This window comes from Pyrus communis, chromosome 8 (assembly GCF_041283825.1).
Source record: "Pyrus communis isolate YQ-2024b chromosome 8, ASM4128382v1, whole genome shotgun sequence".
NCBI classification, from domain to species: Eukaryota; Viridiplantae; Streptophyta; class Magnoliopsida; order Rosales; family Rosaceae; genus Pyrus; species Pyrus communis.
This window is the reverse complement of record NC_142572.1, coordinates 382,899-406,788: the sequence shown is the minus strand read 5'-3', so window position 1 is coordinate 406,788 and position 23,890 is coordinate 382,899. Positions and strand designations below refer to the sequence as shown.

Sequence of the window (23,890 nt, the reverse complement as noted above, 5' to 3'; positions counted from 1 at the left end):
GTGAGTTGATGTAGAAGAGCTAGGAGTCACGGACGACATGGACAATTGCACCTTCCGCAACCCAACACTCCTCCTGCAGTATAAGATTGACCGCATTCAAAGAATCGGATTCCCACCGCCAACGGAACAAAACCCGCTATGGATGCGACATCGATCCCAACCTTCGGCGCAAAGAGTTGTGTTGCCAAAATCGAAATCAACGAGGGAGCTGTCTTTGCAAATGCCACGTGCAGCCCACGCAACGAGTAACGAACGATCACTGACGAATCCACATTCTTGTCGGATCTTCTTTGTGAGGATTTCAGAAATTCGTGAATTATATCTATTCATCGTAAATCGTGCGATCAGAAATTATTTTAAATATTTTCATTTAAAATTAAAAACAAACAATATTTGAAAATTTTAATGACTATAATCTCATATTTTATTATTTTTTTAAAATTAATCGTTATAATGTGATTTATAATAATCTATATTATCAAGAGAATTCTCATTATTAACTTTTTTTTTTTCATTTTTTTTTCTATTTTACCTTCATTTTTGATACATTCTTGACAAAATAAGGGTAAAATAGTAATTTTGTATTTTTTGACAAAATGACAATCGTATACTTATTTTTCCTATTTTACTCTTATTTTTTATACACAATATTTACCTCCCCCTATAATGTAAAGTGTTTTTGCTCCTCGCTTCGTTCCTTTACCTGCTCAACCAAGTAAGAAGGACAAAACAGATAAAAAAAAATGCGCTTGTTAAGAGAAATTGGTCACATGCACCAAGGGTTTGCACCCTAGTAGTTGTATAAATAAGGAAAACTTATACAACCGGAGAAGAAACCCGTGCACTCTTTCAGAAAACTGGAACTGAACCCACGTTACCTGTCGTTTCAGTGTTGCAACAACTCACTCTTGAGGTTAGGGTTCGTCTTTACCACGTCCTTTTCCGTCTCTGTTTAATTGGATTTTGTTCATTTGATCGTGGGTCTTGGGTTTTGGCTGTTTTGGAATATTTTGCTGGGGTTTTCGGTTTTTCTTCGAAGTTTATTAATTTCATAACTTTTGTTGAATTTTCTTGTCAAATTCATTCAGTTGGATGCATTTTATTGAATTGGTTTCTCTGTTTCTATGATGTACTTTGAATTGGACTGGGTTTGTTCAATTGTGGCATGTTTCTTCTGTTCCTATTTTCTGCATTTGTCTAGAATATTAGTGCAATAATATACTTGCAATTTACCTGAGGACAAGCGATATTCTACTCTAATCTACACTAAGGGGGTTTGAACCCGAGACGGGGTGTATTCAATTGGGATTTTGAAGGATTTTAATTCTTTTAATGAATATATGGGTATTCAATCAGGATTGTAAATGATTCTCTGAAATTAAATGTGTATTCAATCAGGATTTTAAGTGTATTTTAAGCATCCACAAATCTCACTTCTTTCCATGAGATTTTGAGGGAATTGAATCAAAATTTTACATGGAATCTCTACAAATCAATTAAACTCCATAAAAATCCATGAATTTATCTATTAAAATCTCTCCAATTCCCAGTGGGTTAAAGAAGAAAGCCCTGATCTCCAGGGCAATCCACCACTTGCCACTTGCATTGTACTCGAACATCCAAAGTTAAATCCTCTGTACATTGAAATGGAGTTCTGAAAACTCTTCAGTTCATTTCCCATACACTTTGCACTAGTTCCTTTTTATTCTCTTTTAATTTTAGAATCGATTCTGCTTTACCACTAGTTTTGTGATTTTTTGGTGTGCTGTTCTAATCTTGTGCTATATTATTGTGTTGTAGTAGTGAAATTTAAGCTCCTTTTAGTCCTAGTTTGGATTTGACTACCCTGTTTTGAGTCTGTCTCTGACTCTCTATGTGGAGTTTGGTGTCGTGGGGATGGAGGCCATGGTGAAGAAGTATCAGCAGAGGTTCAGGAAGGTGAGGGATGAGATGAACAGCTGGGCCGTGCTTCAGTCTCGCTTGATTTCGCAATTCAGGAACGCCTCCTCCATCATCCAGAGGTTGCAGGTCTCGACCCCCCTTCTCATCCAATTGCTTTTTCCATATGGCACAATAATTCTTTATCTATTATTTAAACAAACAAACAAACCCCACTAAAAACCATTTCTTAACATGCCTTCGTTAGTTTACAACTTGGGTTTCATTTCTTAATTTGGCTGTGCTAATTTACAAGTTGTGTCTGTTTGTGTGTGTGTTTTTTTATCAGGTGCTTCAAGATTCCAAGAATTACGGCTGTTTGAAAGATGTCGTCGGTATTGAAGAGGCACTACTGGCAAAGCAGATGGACTCGTTGCAAAACATCTTGCTCTCCATGAAGAAAACCATGTAATTTTCCTCTTTTTATTTCTCTTTCTTTCTTGTAATTGAAATTTATTTATAGTAGCTAATTTTGGGTGAGCTGCAATTGTATCCATTTTATTCCTAAACCATGATAATTCCAATTGTAAGCATAGCAGCTGGTGCTTATTTGCATATTAATTATTGTTAGTAGTCATTTTATAGATTAGCATTTCAATTTTTATAATGATTATTTAGCATTTTTTAGGTGGAAAAAGGGGGAATTTTTTTGAATTTCTGTTATTAATTTCAGGGAAGAGTTTCATGTTATTGTATTGTCTCTTGGGAAGATTCATCGCGATGGTAGGCAGATGGTAAAGGGCGGTGGTTCTAGTCAGTTGAGTGTAAAACAACTGCAGCAACGAGTTGGTGTAAAACCCAGTCTTGCGGATTGCTTGGATGGGCTTATGCTTCTTCAGGACATGCATTGCTCTGAGTATGCAACTTTTCTATGTCTTAAGTGATAAATTGTTGTGTGTTAGCTTTGAGATATCAAATCTGGTATTGCCAGATTTCATTCCTATAAATTCGGCGACTTAGTGGTAATTCGGTGTATTAGATAGGTCATCTAAATTCTTACAAAAGTATCTGGTCCTCTCCTGCACGCGCACGCGCACACACATGTATGCACACACCCACGCCCACGCGCATGCACACACACATCAATGTGACTAAACCTTTTTTTCTAGTTATATATGGGTCGAGTTCACGTAAACCTAGTTTGTGAATATTTTTCTTTCTTCCCCTTCCGTTATCAGGTACCTTTTGAAGTCATCATTGGTTACAGCACTCTCACAACTTACCTTGAAACCCAGGTGTGCGAAGTACTTATCTTTTGACCGAACTGATATTTTACCTTCCTGGTTGTTTAGGAACTTGATCCTTTTGAATGTGAAGAGAGTCTGTTCTAGTTTGGAAGGTGTTATGTAATACAAGTTATAAACTTACTCTTATTCTTCTTTAACGTATAACATCGAGGGAGAATGAACTGTTAATACCAAAAGCCATCTATTTTGAGATTCTACCCCCTTGCTGCCGCCCTTTTTATTTATTTACTTGTTTCTATAATTCGAATTTCTCATTTTCTGAGCTTCGACTCTTATCTTTTCCGGGTAGGGGTTTTGGGCATTGAGATTAGCAGACTGAACTATATTTCAACCTCCAGTATGCTATAACCTTTTATTTTACGGTTACTTTACTATAAATTTGATACATTTTGGAGCTTAGGTGCAACCTGCAGATGTGTCAGCCATTTCTTATCATGGTTATATTTCCACATATTTCTTTCTTCTTTTAAGAATTAAGTTTATGTACTTGATGTTCGTTCATCAATTTCCCAGTGCCAGTGATTTGGGTGCACTCCAGCAGCTCTTGGTTGATCAGCCTAACATCCCCAAGGAGGAAGGTAAGATACCAATCATCTATAACATTCGTGATCCATCATCCATGTGATTAAAACATCCTGATTTCTATTTATCTCATCATGTTTTCTCGTCTATAATTATTTAATTTGTGTATTTATCTTTTCCATATTGTTTTTTTTATTTTTTATGTAGTCGTCATTTCTTTCAACTTTAACGCATGACACTGAAGTACTAAAATCATGCTCTCAGTCTCACTGGTACTTCTTCTTTTTCTTTTTGCAGTCCAATTCATCTTTGATATCATATTTGCCGAAGACATTTAATGACATTCGGTGGAACATTGGCTGCAAGCTTTCTGAGCTCTGGACGAAAACAGTTTGGAAAACAGAAACCTCTTGGTTTTGTTTGAGTCATGACTCGTGAGTGATAACAGTTGGATGCTTGTGCTGTGGTGCTGAGATTGCGAGAGGTGCCTGCAACATTTGATGCATATAAACGCAAAAGAGAGAGAATTCATTGCAAACTTGAACGTACCCGTATATTCATGGAAGTGATGCAGCGGAAGGTGGGGATGTGGAAGTTGCTTGCCTCCGGAGAAACCTTCTGGATTTTTCATTTTGTTTTGTTGAGTTGAGGTATATATTTTGTGCCTGTTTGATATACTAATAGCGAACGGAATTAATTTATCAAATCTTACAAACATTTCTTTGGATTCAACTGTGATTTTTCGGGCCCTCGTGTAAGAGCTGTATGTCCAGTGGCACACGGATGGCTGGGAATCAACTACCCTTTGCTTTTCTATCTGAGTAAGTCCCATAATTTTGAAATGGTGTTCCTTGTTCTGGTATACAAAATGAGTATATGCTTGTAACTGTCAATTATTTTTTTACTTTTCATTCTTTTTTCAGGCCTCTGGCGGTTATTACTTGTTGCCGCGGAACATTGAGAATTAAGGACAGAGATCCTTTCTAGACCTCACTGTTCGGAGCTCAAGAGCCAGACAATCCAGACCATTCAAATTGAATCCGATGGTCCACATTAACTCATTCCGCTGGTCCATCTTACACAAGTCAAAAGCTACAATCTCTCTTTCACACAAGCCAAGGATAAGAATTTCCTGATCCTTAGGCTCCGGACAGTAAAGTCTGGAGGGGATTCAAATTCGAGAATTAAGTGCTATTTGAGAATTACTGTTGCAGGTTTAACGTATAAACTTTGGAGTATAAATATGAAGATTTCACTGGGATTCTATGCCCCCATTGACAGAAATGAAAGCATATTGATTTTTTTAAGACAAACATTCTAAACTACAACTGATTCAAACCTTAATGCAAAGGAGCAGAAATACTACTATGACAAAAAAAACCTTAAGTCACTTCTCTTAGTTTGTAATTTCTTGATTATTCGAGTCGGAATTTTCTTTTGATAAGGGGGAGAAATTCTACTGTACGAGTTAGGACTTTGAAATACGCATCTTCCACTTTCATTCCCGGAGCTCACTGACCATACTTCGATCCGACACCAGTCACTCTTGACTCTCCTACATCGCGGCAAAACAAAACAAAATAAATTTTAATTAAGCACATCACTTTCCCAACAACAAAAGAATATTTAAGCACATTGCTAAGTTTTCTCTTTCCATTACAAGACTTAAACATCTACAAAATCTAAACTGTATATTAACAAAATTTTCTTTGTCAACAAGAAGAAGGCGAAAAAACCAAAAATTAATTTAAGCACATTGCTAAGTTTTCTCTTTCCATTACAAGACTTAAACATCTACAAAATTTAAATTGCATATTAACAAAATTTTCTTTGTCAACAAGAAGAAGACGAAAAAACCAAAAATTAACATGTCAATGAAACTAAAAAAATAACCAAAATAAAAGTTAGGAGCAATATAGTAAATTAAACCTTTTTGTGACATCCCACATCGCCCAGGGGAGTGATCCTTAAATGTATATTCTCATCCCTACCTAGCACGAGGCCTTTTGGGAGCTCACTGGCTTCGAGTTCCGTAGGAACTCCGAAGTTAAGCGAGAAGAGAGCTAGAACAATCTCATGATGGGTGACCCACTGGGAAGTTACTCGTGAGTTCCCAAAAACAAAACCGTGAGGGAATGGTAAGTCCAAAGCGGACAATATCGTGCTAAGGTGGTGGAGCGGGCCCGAGAAGTAATCCGCCCCGGGCCGGGATGTGAAAATTGGTATCAGAGCCAATCCCTGGCCGGAAATGTGCCAACGAGGACGTCGGGCCCCTAAGGGGGTGGATTGTGACATCCCACATCGCCCAGGGGAGTGATCCTTAAATGTATATTCCCATCCCTACCTAGCACGAGGCTTTTTGGGAGCTCACTGGCTTTGAGTTCCGTAGGAACTCCGAAGTTAAGCGAGAAGAGAGCTAGAGCAATCCCATGATGGGTGACCCACTGGGAAGTTGCTCGTGAGTTCCCAAAAACAAAACCGTGAGGGAATGGTAAGCCCAAAGCGGACAATATCGTGCTAAGGTGGTGGAGCGGGCCCGGGAAGTAATCCGCCCCGGGCCGGGATGTGAAATTTTTTTAAAACTTTTTTTTTTTTTTTTCAAAGCTCACAGTTAGTTAACCACATCAATTGCCACAATTTTTTCTTTCACGTTTTTTTTTTCAAATAAAATAAACTTTTAGTAACGAAATAATTTTCAAAAAACAGTCGCTAAAGATGTGAGCAACCTCTTCAACAACAAAAAATCGTTTGAAGGTTGCCACAAAAAAACTTTAGCTTTTATATTTCATCTTTTTAGTACCACCTAATCACGTTGTGCACTCTTATTTGTAAATTTTAAATTTAAATTTATTCTCACTTTTACACATCAACTATGCTTTATGGCTTCGTTACCCTTCGAGTGTCGGCTAGCACATCACGTTCCGAACAGACACGTGAACATTTTGTGTTAGAATGTGTCAATTCGGTAAACATTATTTTTAATATTTTAATAAGTACATGCATAGCATATGCATATCTACAATTACTAGTATAACACTAAAGAGGTATTCATCAATTTACCCCCTGAACTTATAAAGATTGACCAATTTCTCCCCTTAACTCTCATAATTAGTCAATTTGCACCCTACTGCTAACTTTTTTAATTTTCCATCTATTCCCGTTTAGTATGTCACGTGCTATCCACATGACTACCTTTAAAGGGCAAAAAAGTCATTTTCCGACACCTTCCATCTACACCCTTTTCTCCACCCACACTTTGTACTCTCCAGATTCTTCTCTGTTAGAGAAGCATCTCAGTTCTTTAACTCCCAAGACTGCCCTTCAATCACCACCCTCCCCGATGATGACGTGGACTCCGACGAATCAGACGACGGCCACATGATTGAGGAGTGGATGGTACTCTTTCTCACGCTCTCTTACCCTTCAATTTCTTCAAATTGTTACTGCAATTAGTTACCGAACCAGGTCCGTGAAGCAACCCCTGGAAGATTTTCACTCCAGAAAGGATTCCGGGTCGGATCTCACCAAGCTTCGCATCGCCGCATTCAAGGACAATGCTCAGTACAGGGACGACATCAGATTTCTCAAGATTCCTCTCTAATTTCTGACATTTTCATACATTTTGCTTGTGTATTTTTTATGGGTCAATTTATTTTTATTACTTTCAATTTTGGTTTTTGTTTAGTTGCTTTGATTATGTTAATAAACATCAAATTTGGTACATTTTTTGGGTTAAAATTTTGAGGAGGTTGTTTAGTTTGTTTGTCAATGTGATTGATATGAAACATTTAATTACTTGTCTTTGTGGATTTGCAGATGGATACCAGTGAAGATTTCGAAAGCGTTTTTCTAGAAATGTTGCACAGGGAGATTTGTGTTGGCCACTCTTTGCTTTATGTCTGGTACGCGACCTTTCTCGAAGCCAAAGAGAAATTGGACCTCGACCAGTAGCAACGCAGTGACTACACCCCAGAAGTGAACGCGGATCTACGAGCTCAGATCTCTCCCGCTGTTTCTTTTAGTGTTCGACGGAAAATTGTGCCGGTGGAGCACCGGTGGAACCAGCAACGGCTCGGCTTGGAGAAAATGAAGAAGAAGAGAAAGTTCGAAGAAAAGGAAAAAGATAGAAGGGGGAGGGAAAATGACATTTTTTGCACTTAATGGCAGTCTGCGGGTAGCACTTGAGCTACTGAAGAGTAGATGAAAAATTAAAAAATTTAAGAGTACGATGTAAATTGACTAATTATGAAAGTTGAGGAAGGAAATTAACTAAAATTAAAGTTGAGAGAGGAAATTGACTAATTCTTACAAGTTTAGAGAGTAAATTGATGAATACCTCAACACTAAAAGAAGACTAAAATGTTAATCAATCAAACAAAAAAAAATTAATTAAAATAACTTTAAAACTTTTAGTTTTAAGATAAGAACAAAATAAAAAATAAAATAAATAGTATCAGAATTGACATTTTAATATAAAAATATAATTTTTTGTTAAAATTCTTTGCGTTAAGTTTCTTATTACACAAAATTAAACATTCTTCAACTTGAGATAAGATAAAATAGAAAGAAAACCCGACACACAGAGACACATGTCACCAACCAGCTTGACAGAGAGAAAAATGTAAATTGAAAATTAGATAGCGTAAGGATAAAGGAAGTATACGGACATGCATACCGGTCAAGGGGTGGGCCTTCTGTATGATCAAAACATTCAACATAATTCACCAAGTCCATCTCTCTCTCTCTCTCTCTCTATCTCTCTCTCTCTCCCCTGTAATCTGCGGGAGTTTGCTGTCTCTGTGAACCCAGTTGTTGGTTGGAGTTGCAGTCTGATAACTGTCAGGTTTGAATTATTTACACCAGTTGATATTTTTGTTGGGTGAGTGAGATCAGATGAATATGCAGTCAAATGGGTCATCAAAATTTCTCTTCTTTTTGTGGCCTAAATTCTAATACATATTGTGATTGTGTAAATGTAAAGATAGATTATGAATCTTTTGAGATCTAGAAGATCATTCTTAATAAACTTTGTTTTACTTGGAGAACAAGTTTCTCTCATCCTTATAAATAAAGACACAATGATTGGGAATTACCGAACAATTCCTTAAGCCTATTCTCCACTCTTTTTCTCTCCATGCCTCACCCAACAGTTAAATATAGGTCACAACACTTCTTGATATTTTTATTTTTTATTTTTGTTTGTTTGGCGAATTGGGTTTTGTTTCACTTGTGTGTTGTTGTTTTGTTTTAAAATTTAAGGTTGTCTGAATTGTAAATGTCAATAATCCTGCCGAATCAGAAACCAATATGTTGGAAAAATATGGAGTGACGTGCGACGCAGCTATACCGAAATTTTCATAAAACAAGAATATGAAACGGCGATTAAAATATGACTAGTTTATAATTAATATTACATATATTAAAAACAATACTTTAAATTTATAATATAACAAAATACTCGTGTTCATCAAATTCATTCACTAAACATAATAGTTAAACACAAGATTCAAGTCTCAATGGTTTCGGAGTGTCCGTGCAACATAAGCATTGCAAAGTGATTAATGTGGTTCCTACAGTGATTCAAAACATGACTATCTGGTTTACCACTATAATTTTGATAATCTTGCAGAGAATTCTCTCAAATTATATGCAGTAGTTTTTTTATTTGGTGGATGAGAGTATGGAAAAGGGCATTTTCTTTAGTTACCAACTTATCGGAGTAACATGGTAGCTGTAATTTCAATACTTTTGTTGATGTTCTTAACTTCCAGTAAACTGATGGAACATGATAAGAGGAAGAACATTATTAATTAACATTGGAACTGCGTTCTGCCCGATTAAGTAATGTTTTGTTTGATACAGGAAGTATGCTTGAGAAGAAGATATTCGAGAATGGGTTTGCTGAAAGAGATAACGAGCATTCCGATTCTTCACTTGAAAAGGTAGGCTCAACCAAGATTATATACTCTTAAATGTGAGAAGTAACCTGGCAGCATTTCCTTTTTGTTTGAAACAAGTAAAGGTTTCGACATTGAACTCGTGCTTATATTCTTCGAAAGATGAATTTCGGGTACTTGTTTGGCTAATCACTGACTTTGCATACTCTTTCGAAAAGTCTGTGAGTTTTAACTTGTGCTGAATGTCTTAGAGGGCTTTAGTTTCAGCATCACTGTTTCTTGTGCATCTTAGAGGAGACGGATAACTGTGACAGTGCAACGTTGCATGATTGTATATTGAAGACCCACTGTATTTATGTCTCTACTCTCTTTTTTTTTCTTTTTTTGGTCAAGAAATGTCTCTACTCTTTAAATATGAAAACTGAAGAAAAGGCTTAGAATCTGTCACTGGGGAATGCTGGTTTCGCCAATAAAAATAGTGGGTTTTCGATTACTTAACATAGTCTGTGTGATGTAATTCTTAAGATCTGACAAGTGACCTGAGACTGTTCATTGAAATTTGTTTAAGACTTGAAAGTTTTTTGCCTTTTGGTGCTCTCTAATATGTATTTTCTTTTGTTTATCTGGATTAAGGTTGACCCTGGGAAGCCTGCATCACTGACATGGCAACGAAAGTTAAACAGCACGGGCAACGCACCTTTGCCATTCAATCTATATTTAAAAGAGATCATTCATTTGGTAAGTTTGAAACATAGAATGTATGAAGTTTGAAGTACACCATATATGAAAATGAACAAATGACATACCGACTGGAGATATTTCGCGTAAAGTTTTGGTCATAGGCCTTGGTGATGCAGCATATTACTGACTGCAGTTTTAGTATCTGACCTTTACCTTCTCTTATTGTTTCTGTCAACAATATTGCTTGTTTTGTTTTTGGTAGGCTCCAATAGGTATTCGGCTATGGCGTCATCTACGACAAGAAGCTGCTAACGGAAGGGTAATCTTCTTAATGTTAAATGAGCTTAATTACTTTGATGATTGCTTATTTTAGGGGATCCATCTAATTGAATTTCTTCCAAACACGGATGCACCTGTTTATATTTTATCTGCAGGAGGGCTTCATTAATCCATTTGTTAAGCACCATTTGACATCTAATCATGGTGTCCCACTTGGTGGAATTGGGTAACTCATCAATCTCTCTCTCTCTCTCTCTCTCTCTCTCTCTCTCTCTATCTATCTATATATGTATGTATATATATCTTACTAAGAAGTATAACCAATTGCATAGTATATAATCCTTTTGTTACCAATTGCATAGTATATAATCCTTTTGTTTGCTTTCTTAGGGCAGGAAACATCGGAAGAAGTTATAGTGGTGATTTTCAGCGGTGGCAGCTCTTCCCTGGAAGATGTGAAGAGAAACCTGTTTTAGCAGATCAATTTTCTGTAAGTTAATTCTTATAGAAAGAAAAATAGAAAATTATATAAGTTTATTGCCTGCCATCCCAAGGCATTTCTTCATTAATGCTTTCAACAATCAGAAGTTAGTTAATATACACATCCTCTTGCGGAGAATTATGTACTTAATGCAGTGCAACACTCTAGAAGCGGAATACATCTCCTCATGTGTTAGAGACTGATGATCTCGCAAAAGAGTCTACAGTTGTTCAGTTTAAGTGTGCGGAAGAACCTGCAAATTTAAGTCCATGGTTTCTTTTGGAATCTTTGACAAAAATCAATAGTTTTACCTCATTACATAACCTTCATTTGTTTTTCCTTTAGTTATAAGATGCATAAATGTCTGATACAATCTCAATAGACGTACTTTTAGCTTCGCTCTTCTCCCTTCTGGAACCTTCTGATAATATTTCATCATCATTTTAACCAAATAGTTTGCAATAGCCTTTCTTATTACACTTCTTTTTAGATCATGTAAAACTTATTACACTTTTTTTTAGATGATGTAAAAGTTTCATTCTTTAATTAAACTGGATACAAATGCTGTGCCAGGTATTTGTTTCCCGCACGAATGGTGAAAAATACTCTACTGTGCTCTGTCCGAGGATCCCAGACGTTCTGAAGTAAGTTCCTAGACATGAAACAAGACAATTTGTTTACTTTTCGTTGTAATATGGAATCCCTATGAATGAATGAATGAATTTACTGATATTGTGTGCATGAACAGAGAAAGTCAAGTTTCAGGGATTGGATCTTGGGACTGGAATCTGAACGGGGATAATTCTACATATCATGCCCTTTTCCCAAGGGCTTGGTCTGTTTACGATGGTAAGATACATTGAATGTTATACATCTGAGTGGTACTATGTCCTTCATGGGTCATATTTTTCTCTTTGATGCAGGTGAACCTGATCCAGCTCTCAAAGTAGTCTGTCGTCAAATTTCGCCTTTTATTCCCCATAATTACAAGGAGAGCAGCCTACCTGTTTCAGTTTTTACGTACACGGTAAGAATGATTCTGTGAGAAATATGTTTTCATAAAATCTGGCGCAGCTGTATTGGAGTTTTAGTTTTTCTCTCTTTTCAGATATATAATTCTGGGAAGACTGCAGCTGATGTCACACTGCTTTTCACTTGGGCAGTAAGTCCTTTTTGTTTAAAATATTTTCTCCGTCTCTTTTTGTATGTTTTCTTGGCAATCTTGAATCGAAGACTTATCCCATTGGAAGCCATTACAACTAATTCGAAATTATTTTGGCATGTCCCATTCAGAATTCTGTTGGAGGGATTTCTGAATTTTCTGGTCATCACTCCAATTCAAGAGCAGTGTAAGATCTTGTCCTTAGCTTGACTTCTCGTTGGATTTTCTAACATAAACCTTTGAATTTTTTCTTTTGAGAATCAAACCTTTGACTTTTGATATAACAACACATGTATATCTACATGTGCCCTTATGAAAGATTGCTTATCACCATACTTGCAATTTATTCTAACTCTCAGTATCATTTAACATCTTTAGGATGAAGGATGGCGTGCATGGCGTACTTCTACATCACAAGTAAGTTCCCTTTCTTGATATAGATAGAAAAAGATTCTTGAAATCGTTTCCTCAATTTACGATGTGTTTGTTATTTTTCTCTACATGTAACACCCTTTATTTGAAAATACAGGACTGCAGATGGGCTGCCCCCAGTGACATTTGCAATAGCAGCACAGGAGACTGATGGTGTTCACGTATCAGAGTGCCCTTGCTTTGTGATTTCTGGCGACTCCGAAGGTATCACAGCTAAAGACATGTGGAGTGAGATAAAAGAGGTCAGTAGATTATGCTAACATTTTCATGTCATAGAAGTGTCTTCAGCTTGCTTTATTTTGATTGTTGCAAGAAAGTAATTTATAAGGGTTGGAGACCCATTTTATTTTGGACATTTGAACTATTCTTATTCTTCATAAAACTTGATACTTGTGCCTCTTTTGTTACAGCATGGATCCTTTGACAGTCTTAATTCTGCAGAAACGCCATTACCTTCAGAACCTGGATCATCTATTGGGGCAGCCATTGCTGCTTCTGTGGCAGTTCCACCTGATGGAGTACGCACTGTAACATTTTCATTGGCATGGGATTGCCCAGAAGTAAAATTTATGGGTGGGAAGACATATCACAGGTGGGTGGAGAAACACTAGGGTGAAAGATACGATACAGTGGAACAGTATTTAAATGCTGCAATTTTTTTTATGAACAGGCGGTACACTAAATTCTATGGCAAACTTGGGGATGCAGCTGCAAATATTGCTCATGATGCTATTCTTGGTAATGGTTGATTTCATAAACTTCATGTTGATGATTTTTTTTAGATTATTTGTTTGGTGGTCAAAGTTGGGCCGTTACCCCTTAACATATTGCGGTCAGCGTAAATCATATGACAGTTCTTTGTCATTTTTGTGTCATTAGATAAGACAATAATTTTCATCGATGATGATATTCATTCCTCCACTTCTGGTTAGCTGAGTCGATTTCAGAATCTTCATTTCAAACATGATACATGACACCAATTTTGGTATTGGACCCCTACTTGCCAATGAGATTGTAAGTTTTATGGTCAATGCACTCTTACAGAATCCTTGAGTCGTCATCCAACCCCAAGGGTGCATTTATGTGAGGGACTTTGAAATTCCATGGAACTTAGGCTAAATTAGTTTGGATGGACTGTGAAATGAATAGTGCTATACATCTACGAGAACTTTCAAATGACACCTTGAAGTTCCTTTGTTTAGCTTCTTTGTAGTGCATTTTCAGTGTTCTAAAGTAGCTTTGTAGTGTCGGAGTAGTTCATTGGTAGTCTTCTTATAGTTCTTTTTTAAGTACAAAGTCTAAAGTTCTTTGGGACTTTGAAAGTCCCTCATCCAAACATAGCATAAAGGAACATTGGTCCAAGTTACCGTGTTCTTTAAACTAGGAAATGGTTACATAGTATATTATCGTCAGGTCATAAGGAGTGTGAAACTTTCCCATTCCTTTAACTAGGAAACCCTAATTCACCGTTTCTTTGTTATATTATCTATTGATTGTGATCGGTCGCCTAACATCCTTTGTTTTTGTTCTTGTTCTATTTTCCTTGAAACATAGAGCATCACCATTGGGAATCCCAGATTGAAGCATGGCAAAGACCAGTTCTTGAGGACAAGAGACTTCCTGAATGGTGAGTGTAGATGTCTAATCTGATTCAAGTACATGTCAGATTTCTAAGATTTGTCAAGGTTCTCTGCAGGTACCCTGTCACTCTGTTCAATGAGCTCTACATTCTGAATTCCGGGGGCACAGTTTGGACAGGTATTTTTTAAGTTTGATTCTTTTGCAGTGAAATTGGACAATTATATTGAAACATTAGTTCCTCTTTTTTTCATATAAATTGTTTTGCAGATGGATCACTGCCAGTCCATAGCTTAACGAGCATTGGAGAAAGGAAGTTTTCCCTGGATAAGTCATCATTAGGTTTGAAAAGCGTCATTGATGCATCCCCGCAAAATGATACTGCTATTGACATTCTTGGAAGGATGATATCAATACTTGAGCAAGTTCATTCTCCCATAGCATCAAACTCTGCATTTGGAACAAATCTCCTTCAGGAGGGAGAAGAAAACATTGGCCAATTTCTCTGTCTTGAAGGAATTGAATATCATATGTGGAACAGTTACGATGTCCATTTCTACTCTTCGTTTGCACTAGTCATGCTATTCCCAAAACTTGAGCTCAGCATCCAACGGGACTTTGCGGCAGCAGTAATGATGCACGACCCCTCTAAGATGAAACTTCTATCTGACGGAAAATGGGTCCAAAGAAAGGTTCTTGGAGCTGTTCCTCATGATATCGGCCTCCATGACCCCTGGTTTGAAGTAAATGCTTATAACCTGTATGACACGGATAGGTGGAAAGACTTGAATCCTAAGTTTGTTCTCCAAGTTTACAGGGATGTGGTTGCCACTGGTGATAAGAAATTTGCAGAAGCCGTTTGGCCCGCTGTTTACGTTGCAATGGCTTATATGGAACAATTTGATAAAGATGGCGATGGAATGGTTGAGAGTGATGGCTCCCCAGATCAGACTTATGATACGTGGTCGGTCTCTGGTGTGGGTGCATATAGTGGTGGGTTGTGGGTAGCAGCATTGCAGGCTGCATCAGCCATGGCACGAGAAGTAGGTGACAAGGGTTCAGAGGTTTATTTTTGGCACAAGTACCAGAAGGCAAAATCTGTGTATGCGAAATTATGGAATGGATCTTACTTTAATTATGACAACAGTGGTCAAACATCAAGTTCATCAATCCAAGCTGATCAACTGGCCGGACAATGGTCTGTTGTGACTCAACTTTTGAATGTCATCTATTCATGCCAATCGAAAGATTTCTTTCACAAAATTATCAGTCTGATCTATGTAGTTATGGCGATGAATTAAAACTTACTATCTAGCTACTTTGTAGGTATGCAAGAGCATCCGGTCAGTTGCCAATTGTTGATGAAGACAAGGCACGGAGTGCGCTGGAAACGGTTTATAATTACAACGTCCTAAAGTTTAAGGATGGGAGACAAGGAGCAGTTAATGGGATGCTACCTGATGGAAAGGTTGACATGTCAGCAATGCAGTCAAGAGAAATATGGTCTGGAGTTACATACGCTTTAGCTGCAACGATGATTCAGGAAGATATGGTTGATATAGGATTTCATACTGCGGCTGGAATCTATGAAGCTGCATGGTCCAAAGAAGGTCTTGGGTGAGTTAACTTTATTATCGCTAACCTGCAATCTATGTTTGGACATAAAATATCTGTGTGAAGTGTATGTCGGGTGTTAGCTTAAACAAATGCCAATAAATGACTTCTTTTCCAAGTTTCTGAGATGCAAACATACTGAAGATTGTCGACAACCTCATCGAAGGGATGTGATCCGTTAAATGCTGACTCGGTCACAGTCAATTTCTTGTTAACTCAACCTATTGATGTATATGTTATCTGCTCTCCGTTTCTCGCTTCCTAACTCCTTTATTATTTTATCAACAGATACTCTTTTCAAACTCCCGAAGCTTGGACCACCAGCGGAGAATTCAGATCTTTAGCTTACATGCGCCCTCTGGCCATTTGGTCAATGCAGTGGGCATTATCAAAACCACCGCTGTTCAAGCAGGAGACGGAGTTAGAAGCAGCTGAAGTTTCTTCGCTTAGGCACGAGGCTGGATTCTCAAAAGTTGCTCAGCTTCTAAAGTTGCCGGAGGACGATTCATCAAGAAGTATTTTGCAGACTGTTTTCGATTATACTTGCAAGAGGATGTGGTTATGAGTGAATTTCTACCCATGTATAACAATATCGAATCTCGATTTTGTAATAAATTGATGTATATACTGTTGGGGTTTAAAAAATGCTTCACTACTTTGGAGATATTTATCTCACAAAGGAGAATGTAATGCAGCGGAATTTGATAGGCAAGAGAAAGAAAGAACACTCAAGGTGTTATACAAATTTTTATTCACTCACAAACTAGTACAAGAGGAAACACTCAAACACTCGTAGAAGCTTTGTTGCTTCTTCTCACTTCTCACTTAACACTCACTTCTCACTAATTGCTCTCTTGGTTGTTACAAATGGTGTGGATGCCTTCTCCTTTTATAGGCATGGATGGAACCTTGGAGAAGCATGGAAGCATCATGCTAGAGATATCTAGATAATTCCACTGTTGTGCCTTGGCCCGTTCGTTAGTGCGGAACCGAGATTCAAATTACAACCTCACCAAAATCACACACAGTTGAACAAAATAAAATACAAGAAATAAAGACACCGAGAAATTTACGAGGTTCGGCAAAAACCTGCCTACGTCCTCAGAGAGATATTGTTTTTCACTATGAGAAAAACAGTACAAGTTACACATGAGTTAAATCGACATAACCCAATCCCATATCCCTTGTACACCTACTCACAGAATTTTCCCAAGAGCCTCACTCTACCCCAAGAGTTCTTTCACAAGAGATCTTTCACTCTAGCTCTCTTGATTTCTCTCACCCATGCCCATGGTAGAGCCAAATGCTCACACCATCTCTTTTGGATGCTTTCCTTCTCTCATCCGTATCCTTGTTTTGCCAAATGCTCTCTTTTTATGCTTTTCTTAATCCAAGCCTTCTCCCACAAAACATGGCTTTGAAAAAGCCACAAAACATGGCTTTGAAAAAACCACAAAACATGGCTTTGAAAAAACCACAAAACATGGAGCAATTTAAGCCACAAAACAAGCCACAAAACAAGGAAACATTTGGCCATTATCCAACAATCTCCACTGTGGCCAAATTGTACCAAAGTCCATTGGCCTTACGTACCAGCATGCACACTCTGAATCAACCTCGTTGGTCCTGTTCCGATTCAGTTACTGCCAATGCATGTGCAGCTGCTGCAAGCTAAAAATCACCATTTAGCTTCAGACAGGATCTCAACACATCCTCGTCTCCTCCAGCAGGTTTTCCTCCTCTTCATTGTCTGCAACCTGGAAACTCGTTAGCGCGCCTATTTCCAGCAACAACCCATCGAGCCAGACAAAATTCCCACACTTCCTCCTACCTCAGGACCTTCTCATCACCTGTGAATCCTATAGCTCCACCTGCTGCAAAACCCCTGCAACACTTGAGACTAAACATCACCAGGAGAAGTGTTGCTTCGAGTACCTAGAGGGCATACTCAAAGTCTTCCACCACAAACTTGCTAACCCGGCCTTGCACACGTAGCACTGTGGACCCTTGCCTCCGGAACAGGATCTGAACCTGCTGTCTCTCTCAGATCCTTTTTCCAATTTTCTTCCACGATTTCAACCTTGAATAACTTAAGCAGTCTTGTGCCCACCATCATCCATGGTCTCTTGTGTGTATCATTCCACACCAAAGAAGCTTGCACCTGCTCCAAACTTACTGTTTCTTTCCTTGCAGTAAAGTTTCACAAGGTTCTCGTACAGATCTGAAAGTGAGGTAAGAAGAAAGAGGCCTTTGTCTTCTTCCTCAACATCAACTTTAGCAGTTGATCCAAGCATCCCTAAACACGGCTTCCATTTCTTCAGGCTTCCATTACTCTCCTTTACCAAGAGCAAAACCGCCTCTTCCTTTAAACTGCTCAACTGAAAATTCCATGGTGAACAACAAATCTGGACCTCCAACGAACCAAAGCCCCCAACGATGCTCTGATACCAATTGTTGTGCCTTGGCCCGTTCGTTAGTGCGGAACCGAGATTCAAATTACAACCTCACCAAAATCACACACAGTTGAACAAAATAAAATACAAGAAATAAAGACACCGAGAAATTTACGAGGTTCGGCAAAAACCTGCCTACGTCCTCAGAGAGATATTGTTTTTCACTATGAGAAAAACAGTACAAGTTACACATGAGTTAAATCGACATAACCCAATCCCATATCCCTTGTACACCCACTCACAGAATTTTCCCAAGAGCCTCACTCTACCCCAAGAGTTCTTTCACAAGAGATCTTTCACTCTAGCTCTCTTGATTTCTCTCACCCATGCCCATGGTAGAGCCAAATGCTCACACCATCTCTTTTGGATGCTTTCCTTCTCTCATCCGTATCCTTGTTTTGCCAAATGCTCTCTTTTTATGATTTTCTTAATCCAAGCCTTCTCCCACAAAACATGGCTTTGAAAAAGCCACAAAACATGGCTTTGAAAAAGCCACAAAACATGGCTTTGAAAAAACCACAAAACATGGCTTTGAAAAAGCCACAAAACATGGAGCAATTTAAGCCACAAAACAAGCCACAAAACAAGGAAACATTTGGCCATTATCCAACATCCACTACCTTCCTAAGCTAGAATTATCTACACTAATCTTGTATGTTGGTGGAATCCTCACCATTCTTCTAGACTCTTCCACCAACTTGAACTTTGCTAGAATTCTCTAGCATGTGCATGGATCTTTTTTTGTGTATGGGCGGGATCAATTATCTTTGGGCCAAGACAAGATTACAATTCAACATATACCACAGTGATGTTGGACATTCAATAAGAAAACCAATTTGGTAAGAAGTGGTTATTAATTTGTTTCTATTTTTAGAAACGGCATTCTACACTATTATAATCTATTAATCCGCAGGAACATAATTCAAACTTAAGAGAAATGAACGGCAAGAAATTCAGTGTCTCAATAGCCATTCTTTGTTCTGTGTGAGGAAACACGAATTAGATTATAGTTTCTGCCACGTGGCAGGTACCCATAGGACTCAAGGGCGTTCCACAAGGCTAGGATGGCCAACCGTTTTTTTCCTCTCCCATCAGACTTCGTATAAATTCCAAATTCCTCCTCAAATTTTCATTTCCTTTTCCTCCTAGCCATAATTTTGTATCTGGGAAAAAGGAGATCATCAAAGTTTTCTGCTTTCTAAAAACTTCAGGAGAAATCTCCTGCTGCTGGAGCGGTTTTCCGTGCGAAAGGGAAACCGCTCTACCATCATTATAGTTTTTTCTTGCACTTTGTTTAATTTTTTTGGAAACTCTGATTACCATCAAAGTAAGAGAGTAACTCTGTCATTGAAGTTTCAGTTTAATCCTAAAATAACTCCTTGTTTTGTTTATGTTTCCGATTTCGATTCAATCTGGAACTGTTGGCAAGTTTTTTTTCCATCAACCTGTTTTCTTTTTTTCCTTTTTTTTAAAAAATCCTCTATAAACACATCGGTCTTCGATATCCTACAATTCATAGTGCTTTTATCTGCATGCTTTCAGAGGCACCAGAAGCATCGTGTTTTGAGTTGGGTTTTCTTGCCCGATTCAAAATATCAAAGAAGAAATGGCTGCGAATCCCGATCAGTGCACATCTCCTCTGCCGGGTGAGTGGATGAAGGGAAAAATGGTCGGTTCTGGTTCTTATGGGAGTGTTCATCTGGCCATGAGCAAAGCCACAGGAGCGCTTTTCGTTGTGAAATCTGCTCAGTCTAGGGATGGAGCTGAGGCTCTTGAGAACGAGGTTAAGATTCTCGAGAGTTTGAATTCCCCACATGTTGTTAAATGTATGGGGAGGGAAAATGGTGACGGGAAATGCACTAATGTGTTCATGGAGTACATGGCAGGGGGTAGTTTGTCAGATGTGTCGAAGATATTTGGCGGGGCGTTGGAGGAAGAAGTAGTTCGGTTGTACACAAGGGAGATTCTTCACGGCCTCGAGTATCTTCATGAAAGTGGGATTGTGCATTGTGACCTCAAGTGCAACAATGTGCTCTTGGGATCCTCCGGGAATGTCAAGTTGGCGGATTTTGGCTTCGCAAAGAGGCTAAAGGGCTCAAAGGCTGACGGGGTTTCAGTGCAGCACTCTTTGCAATGTATTGGCGGGACTCCATTGTGGATGGCTCCTGAAGTTTTGAGAAACGAAAGGCTAGAATTTGCTTCGGATATCTGGTCATTGGGATGCACGGTGATTGAAATGGTTACCGGGAGGCCTCCTTGGGGCAATGAGATTTGGAATCCGGTTGCTGCTGTTTTGAAGATTGCTTGTGGCAATGAAAAGCCTCAGTTCCCGCAAAAGCTTTCGGACGAAGGGTTGGATTTCTTAGCAAGGTGCTTGGAAAGAGACCCCAAAAGGAGGTGGTCTGCTAAGGAGTTGCTCAACCATCCATTTGTGTCTGGAAACTCAATGCAATTTTCAAGAAATGGTGTGGCGTACTCACCAGCGAGCACATTAGACATTGGACTTTACGAAGAGGGTTCTGATTGTTCAGATCAGGGAATCGAGAGCTGCGATCGCGATGAGTTCCCCAGCAGCCCAAGTAGAAACCCTTTTTCAAGAAGGCAGCAGATATCTGAGAATCACTTGGAGTCGTCAGGAAATTGGATTACTGTTAGGTAAATGATTACGAGATCAAATCACCACAGCAGAAGAAGTAAAACACAATTTGTACATGATCAGAATTTTGTGAAAATATGTAGAGACATCTAGCCAGTAGCGAGAAATAGACAGGTTGTCTGTTTTTCCATGATAGTTATTTTTGTGGAGGTATCTCCTGCCTTTGTACACCCATAGATTTGCAAGCAAAATATTCAGTTTAATTTCAATCACTCTTCATGTAACTTGCTCTCAGCCGTCTTCCAATCCGCTTGATTGCACAGAATGAGAGCGGTAGGAAATTATAATCATAAACAAACACGATGTATATGAATTTTGTTCCTTTCCAACATAAACATTCCCCTACAGCGTTTGAAATTTAACTTGAGAAAACGCGTCTCTGATGCTCATTTAGAGAGGTTTAGGGTTGCTTAATTTCTTGACAGTTTGTACATAACATAGTTGTAAACAAAGAATTTGAATGCATTGTTCAGAATTTCTTCCTGTCACAGTTCCCTCTCTTCTCGTCTCTTTTAGTTAAAAGAAAGAATTCAAGTTTGATGAAATCGTAACATTTCTTGTCAAATATGACTCCAACTAGTTTTTGGGCTCTTCGCAAATAAGTCCATCCAGTCTCCCTTTCATAGTCGAAAACAGTTCAAGGAACCGGTATAAAAAAACTTAATCGCCAAACTTAAACTGTTATTGAACCCAGTGTTAACAGTTGATATGTGAGTATATCATGCACAAACTCTTCAACTATATATCCAGCAAACAGTTACAAAAATCATTATTTACGAGCATGAATACACGAAACAAGCATCGTAGGATCAGGTTCAAACAAGAAGAGGTACTACTACTTATATGAAGATTTATTTAAAGAAATCATTCCCCCAAACATAGACCACTAATTCACTATCTTGACAGGCAAAGGAAGCAGTGCTTATTTAAGCACTCAACATGCCGGAGTTGTTCTTGCACTCGTACAGCTTATCCATGTACCACTGACACTTGCTGATATCACTTACAAACTCGTCGATGCACTGCACAAAGGTGGTCATATAATAATTTCCCCAAAAAAACCCAAAGGTCATCGTATAATTAGTTTCCAGGTTCAAAAAAAAAAGGTGAAGTGAAAACGAAATGATTATCAAACGGTCCCTGAAATTCACAATAAATCTTGGGGAAAATAATAAAAGAAAAAGGATTGCATACATCTTGAAATGCCTTGGAATGATTACTGCAGGCATCTGAACCATGGACACTGCTAGTGCTAGCCCTGGTTTCTAGTACTGGTGCAGCAGCAGGACGAGCGGGAACCGCAGGAGTAGGAGAAGCAGCAGCGGCAGCTTCATTTCGAATAGTGACGCGGCGAGGACCCATCAAAGCATCCACAGCCCTGTGTGCCACGGCATCTCCAATCCCCAAAGCCATACCTGCATGCAACAAGACCAATTCGAATGATTGTATTTTATAATGTACAATAATTATAAGCAACTAAACGAACAAAAACATTATCTATCCACGTACGTACGTACCCTGAACAAATCCTGAAAACATAGATCCATCACGGCCAGTCGGAGCTGGAGCTGGAGATGGAGAACGACGAGCTTCATAAACTGCATGGCAACACATAAACAATCCAATTAGAGGTGAAAAGGAGAACATTGCATCAGCCGGTTCTGATGTGCTTTTAAAATGACTAAAACCGCTTTTAGAGGATTACTTGAAAGTCTTGATTATGGATGCAAAACTATTTAGAAAACTTTTTGCAGTTATGCATGAGTGAGATGATATAGGAAGGATTTTGATATGTTGTGTGTGGCACTTCTATGAATTATGATGAACCTCGCTTCCTTCGTTATTTGAAGAAATTGGTTTCTCAGTTTTAAGTCTTGTTACTAGATCCCATTCCTAGTGACCTAGGGCTCGTTTGGAAATACATCTCTATAAAGTGCTTTTATTGGAAGTGCTTCTAATCATGTTTGACAAAAAAAGTTAAAAAGTGCTTTTGAGTTCTACTAAAGTACTTCAAAGGCTTTCTAGGAAGCAAAATTTCAATGTGCTTTTTATTGTAGTGCTTTTAATATAAGTGTTTATGAGCGAAAGAAGCAGTTTGAAACAAGTCCGATAATATATGTTTCACATAAGTACGTACAAGGCTGAGGAGGAGGGTTGCGTGCTGGTGCATGACGGCGGGAAGCTGCACGGGCAGATCGACCTCCTGAGCTTCGGCGAGGCTTGGAAGCAAGCAAATTGGCGAATATCTGGAAGAAGAGGTTTTTACTCGATGTAGTTCCAGGTGCATTTTTTGTGTTTTGACGTGTGTGTGTTGTTAAAGAAATCAACCCCATCTCATTAAAGGACCTACACAAATCTAGAATAAAGAATTCTACAACATTCACTAAGGTTGGTTAGCTAGATTATCCAAGTTAAAGTAGTACTTTGTAGAAATGACTAGAATGTTGTTTCTTAAGTTGGTGGAAGAGTCTAGAAGAATGGTGAGGTTTCCACCAACATGCAAGATTAGTGTAGATAATTCTAGCTTAGGAAGTTAGTGGAATTATCTAGATATCTCTAGCATGGTGTGTCCATGCTTCTCCAAGGTTCCATCCATGCCTATAAAAGGAGAAGGCATCCACACCATTTGTAACAACAAATCAACAAACCAAGCAAGCAAGCTTGTAAGCAAGCAAGCAAGTGAGAGTGAGAAGAAAGAGTAGTTTTGTAAGAGTGTGAGTGGTCTAGAGTTTGTCTCTAGAAAGTGAGTGAGTGTCATTGTTCTAAGAGTGTCATTTGAGAGTGTTGTAATATTTGTTTGTGTAATACAAGTAATTTGTTTACTTGTATTGTCTCTCCAACATTTATGCTAGAGTTGTGCACTCTAAGTTTTTTCTCCAACATGTGTGTGTGTGTGTGTGTGTGTACATGACCAGAGCTAAACATGTTGTCCAAGTTTTATATTTTGGAG

At 38.4% G+C, this 23,890-nt stretch overlaps 4 protein-coding genes and 1 long non-coding RNA gene across 11 annotated transcripts; 4 read left to right on the top strand and 1 right to left on the bottom strand.

The window, feature by feature from the left end:
• Window positions 1-775: 775 nt before the first annotated feature.
• On the top strand, window positions 776-5,020 carry LOC137718250 (uncharacterized protein At5g43822). 4 transcript variants are annotated; one of them, XM_068457767.2, is made up of 9 exons: window positions 776-913; window positions 1,804-2,028; window positions 2,228-2,346; window positions 2,612-2,794; window positions 3,117-3,173; window positions 3,699-3,763; window positions 4,005-4,357; window positions 4,467-4,528; window positions 4,631-5,020. In XM_068457767.2, the coding sequence occupies exons 2-7, from the start codon at window positions 1,897-1,899 to the stop codon at window positions 4,043-4,045; spliced, it is 597 nt and encodes a 198-aa protein (XP_068313868.1). In that variant the 5' UTR covers window positions 776-913; window positions 1,804-1,896; the 3' UTR covers window positions 4,046-4,357; window positions 4,467-4,528; window positions 4,631-5,020. The 4 variants fall into 4 exon arrangements, with proteins under 4 accessions (XP_068313868.1, XP_068313866.1, XP_088555391.1 ...); XM_068457765.2 differs by having other exon boundaries at window positions 4,005-4,528; XM_068457766.2 differs by having other exon boundaries at window positions 782-913; window positions 1,801-2,028; window positions 4,005-4,528.
• A 1,950-nt stretch (window positions 5,021-6,970) lies between these two features.
• LOC148694552 (uncharacterized) lies at window positions 6,971-7,987 on the top strand. The gene is made up of 2 exons (XR_015965701.1): window positions 6,971-7,103; window positions 7,173-7,987. It is a non-coding gene; the product is annotated as an uncharacterized LOC148694552 (long non-coding RNA).
• A 266-nt stretch (window positions 7,988-8,253) lies between these two features.
• On the top strand, window positions 8,254-16,553 carry LOC137718658 (uncharacterized). 4 transcript variants are annotated; one of them, XM_068458209.2, is made up of 20 exons: window positions 8,254-8,550; window positions 9,570-9,649; window positions 10,238-10,342; window positions 10,548-10,604; window positions 10,720-10,790; window positions 10,955-11,054; window positions 11,619-11,689; window positions 11,794-11,894; window positions 11,969-12,072; window positions 12,154-12,207; window positions 12,339-12,394; window positions 12,586-12,624; window positions 12,737-12,881; window positions 13,050-13,231; window positions 13,310-13,377; window positions 14,194-14,266; window positions 14,336-14,397; window positions 14,488-15,415; window positions 15,544-15,834; window positions 16,120-16,553. In XM_068458209.2, exons 2-20 carry the CDS (start codon window positions 9,575-9,577, stop codon window positions 16,394-16,396), a joined length of 2,859 nt encoding a protein of 952 aa, XP_068314310.2. In that variant the 5' UTR covers window positions 8,254-8,550; window positions 9,570-9,574; the 3' UTR covers window positions 16,397-16,553. The 4 variants fall into 4 exon arrangements, with proteins under 4 accessions (XP_068314310.2, XP_088555055.1, XP_088555056.1 ...); XM_088698929.1 differs by lacking the exons at window positions 8,254-8,550; window positions 9,570-9,649 and having other exon boundaries at window positions 10,260-10,342; window positions 10,960-11,054; XM_088698930.1 differs by lacking the exons at window positions 8,254-8,550; window positions 9,570-9,649; window positions 10,238-10,342; window positions 10,548-10,604; window positions 10,720-10,790 and having other exon boundaries at window positions 10,994-11,054; window positions 12,339-12,392.
• Window positions 16,554-19,422: 2,869 nt separating this feature from the next.
• LOC137718815 (mitogen-activated protein kinase kinase kinase 18-like) lies at window positions 19,423-21,149 on the top strand. The gene has a single exon (XM_068458352.2). It carries the CDS (start codon window positions 19,891-19,893, stop codon window positions 20,941-20,943), a length of 1,053 nt encoding a protein of 350 aa, XP_068314453.1. The 5' UTR covers window positions 19,423-19,890; the 3' UTR covers window positions 20,944-21,149.
• A 457-nt stretch (window positions 21,150-21,606) lies between these two features.
• Window positions 21,607-23,273, bottom strand: LOC137717298 (uncharacterized). The gene is made up of 4 exons (XM_088698994.1): window positions 23,078-23,273; window positions 22,458-22,538; window positions 22,135-22,355; window positions 21,607-21,962 (listed from the first exon to the last, which is right to left on the bottom strand). The coding sequence occupies exons 1-4, from the start codon at window positions 23,271-23,273 to the stop codon at window positions 21,867-21,869; spliced, it is 594 nt and encodes a 197-aa protein (XP_088555120.1). The 3' UTR covers window positions 21,607-21,866.
• Between the last annotated feature and the right edge of the window lie 617 nt (window positions 23,274-23,890).

Bases quoted from the DNA above. Each gene is read 5' to 3' on its own strand.
- LOC137718658 (XM_068458209.2), top strand. From the start codon at position 9,575: ATGCTTGAGAAGAAGATATTCGAGAATGGGTTTGCTGAAAGAGATAAC. The intron at 11,895-11,968 runs GTAAGATACATT...TCTTTGATGCAG, and splicing joins GGCTTGGTCTGTTTACGATG to GTGAACCTGATCCAGCTCTC. The intron at 12,625-12,736 runs GTAAGTTCCCTT...TTGAAAATACAG, and splicing joins GGCGTACTTCTACATCACAA to GACTGCAGATGGGCTGCCCC.
- LOC137717298 (XM_088698994.1), bottom strand. From the start codon at position 23,273: ATGGGGTTGATTTCTTTAACAACACACACACGTCAAAACACAAAAAAT. The intron at 22,356-22,457 runs GTACGTACGTAC...TGTTGCATGCAG, and splicing joins GTTTTCAGGATTTGTTCAGG to GTATGGCTTTGGGGATTGGA. The intron at 21,963-22,134 runs GTATGCAATCCT...ACCTTTGTGCAG, and splicing joins ATTCCAAGGCATTTCAAGAT to TGCATCGACGAGTTTGTAAG.
- LOC137718815 (XM_068458352.2), top strand. From the start codon at position 19,891: ATGGCTGCGAATCCCGATCAGTGCACATCTCCTCTGCCGGGTGAGTGG.
- LOC137718250 (XM_068457767.2), top strand. From the start codon at position 1,897: ATGGAGGCCATGGTGAAGAAGTATCAGCAGAGGTTCAGGAAGGTGAGG. The intron at 2,029-2,227 runs GTCTCGACCCCC...TTTTTTTATCAG, and splicing joins CCATCATCCAGAGGTTGCAG to GTGCTTCAAGATTCCAAGAA. The intron at 3,764-4,004 runs GTAAGATACCAA...TTCTTTTTGCAG, and splicing joins TAACATCCCCAAGGAGGAAG to TCCAATTCATCTTTGATATC.